The sequence below is a fragment of the Setaria viridis genome, chromosome 9 (assembly GCF_005286985.2).
Source record: "Setaria viridis chromosome 9, Setaria_viridis_v4.0, whole genome shotgun sequence".
NCBI classification, from domain to species: Eukaryota; Viridiplantae; Streptophyta; class Magnoliopsida; order Poales; family Poaceae; genus Setaria; species Setaria viridis.
Window position 1 is genome coordinate 8,664,514 of NC_048271.2, and position 5,891 is coordinate 8,670,404.

At 55.2% G+C, this 5,891-nt stretch overlaps 1 protein-coding gene across 1 annotated transcript; it reads left to right on the top strand.

The window, feature by feature from the left end:
• The first annotated feature begins 657 nt into the window (after positions 1–657).
• On the top strand, positions 658–3,761 carry LOC117836569 (protein NUCLEAR FUSION DEFECTIVE 4). Its single transcript, XM_034716025.2, has one exon. The coding sequence runs from the start codon at positions 1,833–1,835 to the stop codon at positions 3,720–3,722; it is 1,890 nt and encodes a 629-aa protein (XP_034571916.1). The 5' UTR covers positions 658–1,832; the 3' UTR covers positions 3,723–3,761.
• The last annotated feature ends 2,130 nt before the right edge of the window (positions 3,762–5,891 follow it).

Genomic DNA, 5,891 nt, shown 5'->3' on the forward strand with positions numbered 1-5,891 from the left:
TAGCAAATCCATATACTATACCAAGCGCACGTGCAAGTGGTAGTGAATTTGGAGTGAAAAAAATGACAAGAGATTTCATAGTTGCACACACCTAGTGCAACATGTAGTCAAATGGAAAATTAGCTTACGTGCCCGCCGCAACCTCTCGACGCTCTCATATAACCATGTGAAGGAGTACACGACTACAAGTGATAGAAGCTACTCCCTCCATTTCAAATTATAAGTCATTTTAATTTTTTTGAGAGTCAAAGCATCTCAAGTTTGACCAAATTTATATAATAAAGTACTAGCATTCATGGTACCAAATAAGTACCATTAGTTTTTTCATTAAATATATTTTCATAGTATATATTCGGTGCTATAAATTTTTATGATCCTCTCTATAATTTTGATCAAACATAAAATAGTTTGACTCTCCAAGAAAGTTGGAATTACTTATAATTTGGAATGAAGATAGTATCTTGGGTGGGTCAAGCAGTGTACCACTTACGATTACGTCAAAATAACCTAAGTGATAGGCTTGCACGGGCGTTAGCATCTCCAAGAGTTCCCTATTTGCCTGCCTAATACTTGGTTTTTAGAAAAATAAGAAAAAATCTCTCTCCAACAGTTTCTAATCCATCCTCCTAATATTTAGGCACTTGAGAAATCTCCTCCCCGCGCGCGTAACTTTGCGCGTCTCGTCGGTCACGCGGATTTGCCTTACCGCATGGAATCCATCCTGGTGAGCCTTCTTTTCCCGCCGATCTATCCTTCGTGCGCTCGTCCATCGTTCGTGGCGGTCGTACAGGAAGGAAGCCGCTCCTCCATCGCTCGTCGTCCAGGTCAACGAACGACACCGCCACGGACGTAGTGACCTGGTACATACTCCGATCTATCGTTTTGCCATGGGCTTGCTGTGCTGCCGCCGGCGCCATGGCTTCCTGTCGGCCGCCGCCGCCGCTAGGTTTCCTTACCCGCCACCATCCGTCCGTCCCTATGTTTTGCCGTGACCGTGCTCTTTTGGATCTGCTGCGTTGTTGTATCACTTGATCAGAAGCCGTCCCTATGTGCTTGCCGTGCTAGGTCATGGCCGGATGCCGCCTCTTTGCCAGGCCATGGCGGGCTGCTGCCTTGCGTGCGAGGCTGTGGCACCCTGTGGCCGGCCGTGGCTGTCCGCTGGCCGCCAGCTGCTGCCGTTGTGTGCATGCTGCCGATGTGGACCTCAATTTGAATTTTTTGATGTCATTTATTAGAAACTCTTGGAGATGACTATCGTTTTCCCTCCCAATTAATATTTAGGAGTTGCCAAACTATAACTTTTTAGGAAAAAAAAATAGGAAACTCTTGGAGATGCTCTTACAGCAGATTCGATTTGCGACAGTGCACGACGATGAGCTATCTTTCGAGTGAAAATTCAAACTATATTATTCAAACTTTTGGCGTCTCCTGTTGCACTCGTTTTCCTGCTTGTAGATCTAACCAAAAAAACTCAATAAATTTCAAAATGACATAATCGTACCGTACCAGAGGTTGATAGATAGCAGGAAAATGGCGAAGACAAATATAGCAAATAAGCCATAGCATGAATCGCTCAATCCAAACAAATCCTAAATGGACGCTCGGGATTAACCGCAGTGGAAACGCATGTCAAAATTTCCTTTGATTATTCGTCGAGTCGCACTCGGGATCCGAACTGGAAGCTCACAAGGCTCCACAGCCTCTTACATATAAGCTTAGCTATAGCCACTGCAAGTACAGGAGCTGACACACAACACAGGTGGTAGCTAATATAGCTACCTCAAGCGAACCTCTTGTGCGTGGCCGTCCCGAGAACTATCAGGCGATCAACGATGGTGTTCGGCGACCGCGCCGCCACGGGCGCGCCCGGCGCCGGCGCGGCGCCGGCGAGCACGATGCGGTTCGCGCTGCACGTGATGCGCGGGCGGTGGTTCATGTTCTTCGCGTCGATCCTGATCATGGCGGCGGCCGGCGGCACCTACATCTTCGGCATCTACTCCAAGGCGGTGAAGTCGTCGCTCGGGTACGACCAGCAGACGCTCAACACGCTCAGCTTCTTCAAGGACGTGGGCGCCAACGTCGGCATCCTCCCGGGCCTCATCAACGAGGTCACCCCGCCGTGGGTCGTCCTGGCGTGCGGCGCCGGCATGAACCTCGCCGGCTACCTCATGATATACCTCGCCGTCTCCGGCCGCACGGCGCGGCCCCCCGTGTGGCTCATGTGCGTGTACATCGCCGTCGGCGCCAACTCGCAGTCGTTCGCCAACACCGGCGCGCTCGTCACCGCCGTCAAGAACTTCCCCGAGGACCGCGGCGTCGTGCTCGGCCTGCTCAAGGGCTTCGTCGGGCTCAGCGGCGCCATCTTCACGCAGCTCTACCGCGCCATCTACGGCACCGACAACGACGGCGCGGAGCTCGTGCTGCTCATGGCGTGGCTCCCCGCCGCCATCTCGTTGCTCTTCATCCCCACCATCCGCATCATGCCGCGGCGGGACGCGGCCGGGCAGGAGCGCGGCAGGGAGCGCAGGGCCTTCTTCCTCTTCCTCTACGCCTCCATCGTGCTCGCCATCTACCTCCTCATCATGAACGTCGTCGAGCTGGAGGTGATCCGCTTTCCCAAGCCGGCCTACTACGTCACGGCTGCCGTCCTCCTCCTGCTCATCTTCTTCCCGATCGTCATCGTCGTCAAGCAAGAGCTCAAGACCTACCTCCAGCCGCCGGCGCCGGCGATCACGACCTCCTCCATCGTCACGATAACCGTCGATCACGAGAAAACACACCCGTCCTCGGCCCAGGTGACACCGCCACCGGCTTCTGATCAGGCCGCTGCCGCCGGCACCTCGCCGTCGTGCTTCCAGGACGTGTTCCGGCCGCCGGCGAGGGGCCAGGACTACACCATCCTGCAGGCCCTGTTCAGCGTGGACATGCTGGTCCTCTTCGTGGCCACCATCTGCGGCATCGGCGGCACGCTGACTGCCATCGACAACATGGGCCAGATCGGCCAGTCGCTGGGCTACGCGCAGCGCTCCATCACCACGTTCGTCTCCCTGGTGAGCATCTGGAACTACGCCGGCCGCGTGGTCTCCGGCTTCGCCTCAGAGCACCTCCTCGCCCGCTACAAGGTGCCCCGCCCGCTGGCGCTCACCGTAGTCCTCCTCCTCGCCTGCGTCGGCCACGGGCTGATCGCCTCCGGCGTCAGCAACGGGCTGTACGCGGCGTCCGTGATCCTGGGCTTCTGCTTCGGCGCGCAGTGGCCGCTGCTGTTCGCCATCATCTCTGAGGTGTTCGGGCTCAAGTACTACTCGACGCTCTACAACTTCGGCGCCGTGGCGAGCCCCGTGGGCTCCTACATCCTCAACGTGCGGGTCGCCGGCAGGATGTACGACCGGGAGGCGCTCCGGCAGGGCGGGCGGAAGGGGCGGGACCTCACCTGCATCGGGGTGCGGTGCTTCAGGGAGTCGTTCCTGATCATCACCGGCGTGACGCTGCTCGGCGCGCTCGTGTCGCTGGTGCTGGCGTGGAGGACGAGGGAGTTCTACCGCGGGGACCTGTACGGGCGGTTCAGGGAGGTCGGCATGGTCGGAGCGGCCGCCGGCGGGGGAGGAGGAGAGGATAAGAAGGTGCGTGAGGTAGCGAGCAGCAGCGGCGGTGTCAGTGACACTGACACCGGTAATAAGGACTCCACTAGTACCAGTGAGAGCGGCAATGGCAACAAGGTCTGAATTGTAAATGAGATGGAGAAAGGTTATTCCTTGAGTGCTCGACTGCTTGCCACACTTACCGTGCGTGACGATCTCTTGGTGACTTTGCGTACGTCAACGTAGCACGGGCCATCGAACGCGGGAACACACCATGCGCATGTGGTCACCGGCGAGCGCTGCTTCGTCGCTGGCCGGCGTGGACGGTCGAGTGGCGGTCGTAGTGCTGCGCATGCGCGGCGTGTCCCGACTCCCGACTCCCAAGCTCCGTGCAGCCAACCAACGACAGACGCCAACGTGCACGTTTGGGGATCTTGTATAATTTGTGGGAGTTGGTTAAGCTTAGTGACTTTATTGCTGTACTAATTAGATTCAATTAGATTCTATGGCCCTGTTTGGCATGACTCCAACTCTGGGTGGAGCTGCTCCACTCCAGAACTCCAGGTGGAGCCAGCTCTGGGTGGAGTTGGAGCTGTCTGGTGAGGGTGTTTGGCTGGGAGGGTGTCCCTAGCTCCAGAAAAGAGGAGTTTGAGGGTAGATTGCCTTTCTTGCCCCTGATTCGACTTGAACTACTTATCACAAATATAAAATGAAACTACATGCATTGAAGTCCAAAATAATAATAAAAATTACATGTTCCAAAAATTTAAAATTTCAAAATAAATTCATAGTTCCAAAATAAGGTCGTTACAATAATCATTGCACTAATTCCATGCTAGGGCAATTGATGTAGCCATACTATCACGAAATGTATCCATAGTCACAAAGCTTGATTCCGAAGTTGATCCATCGGAGGCATGTTGAGACACAGCATACTTGTTGTATCTTTCCGGAATAGTAGGCATGTAGGTAGGATCTCTATCAAAATTAGCAAAGTCCACATCAATGCTAGCATGTTCACGTATGAAATTGTGTAGAACCATAGTAGCAGCAACAAGTCCTAGCGTGGCAACATGGTTGCTTGGCAAATAGAGTATCAGATATGATGATGCTCACATGACAGTCAGACTTTGCACAAGTGTGTCATAAAGAATGGTCGTGCGTTATATTAGATGGCAATGTGCAGTAATCTATGAAGATATCCATACAGTGCGTGGTATAGGCACCACAGTGCCGCTGTACCACTCTGAAATTGTGCCAGAATCATTTCATTTGTAGCACCGTATTGCTGCATTGCATCAGAACAGGCCAGAAGCAATGGAGGTAAACATTAATGGAAAGCGTACAGCAAGCAGAAATTTGCAAGCTTTTGTACACCACCTGATCTTTTGCACACAGCAGAAATGCAGAATCAAACATATCATAATTGACAATGATTAGAAACATATCATAAATTTTGTTACGAATTTCCTCCAGGAAATAGGCGGGGCTTCTGACGGAGCGGAGGCCCGTCGCCGGAGGCTTGGGCCGGAGCGTAGTCTGAAGCCCGGAGGGTATATACTAGTTTGCAAGAAGCTATCATAGCATTCGTACGTTACAGTCTACTTGAAGTGAAGTGAAAAACTCTAGCTACACAACAGTGCAAGCCTCCTAGGCTCCTAGTCATGCAAGGGCTCCTCTGCCTTGTCTTTGCTCAGGCAGGCCAGGCCTCTGCAGGCTGCAGGCAACCCCTGCGCAAACCGGGCCGGCGGCCGGCCGAGAGGAATTTGGAATTCCGGCAGCAAACCAAAAGATCCATCAATTCACCACTTCCCTCAATCTACCATAGTAATCCACGGGACCCTAATTCATAGAGGGGGACTCGAATTGGCGGATTGGCGCTGGGGATTTCATACCTTTGAATGGGCGGCGGATCTCCTCCCACGCCGGTGGCGGGCGGGCTTCGACGGCGGCTTCAGCGGCTTCGGCGGCGGGGCGACACGGGCGGCGGCGGGGCACAGCGGCTGGCGGCGGGCTTCGACGGCCGACGGCGGGCCTTCGCGGCGGGCTTCGGGGGCCGGCGACAGGGCGCTCGGCCGGCGGCGGGCTCGTCCAGATGCGGCGGGAGGCGAAGCTAGGTGGCCGGGCGGGGTAGGAAAACGGCGGCGGGCCTACGGCGGCTGGCGGCGGGGCTCGGCCGGCCGCCGGCGGGGGTGGACGGCCGCCGGCGGGGGCGGCGGCGCGGCTAGGGTTGCGGGCTAGGGTACATGCGGCGCGGGCGGGACTTCACGCGAGGGAGAAAAACAGAGGCGCGAGGGAGAATAATGAAACGTT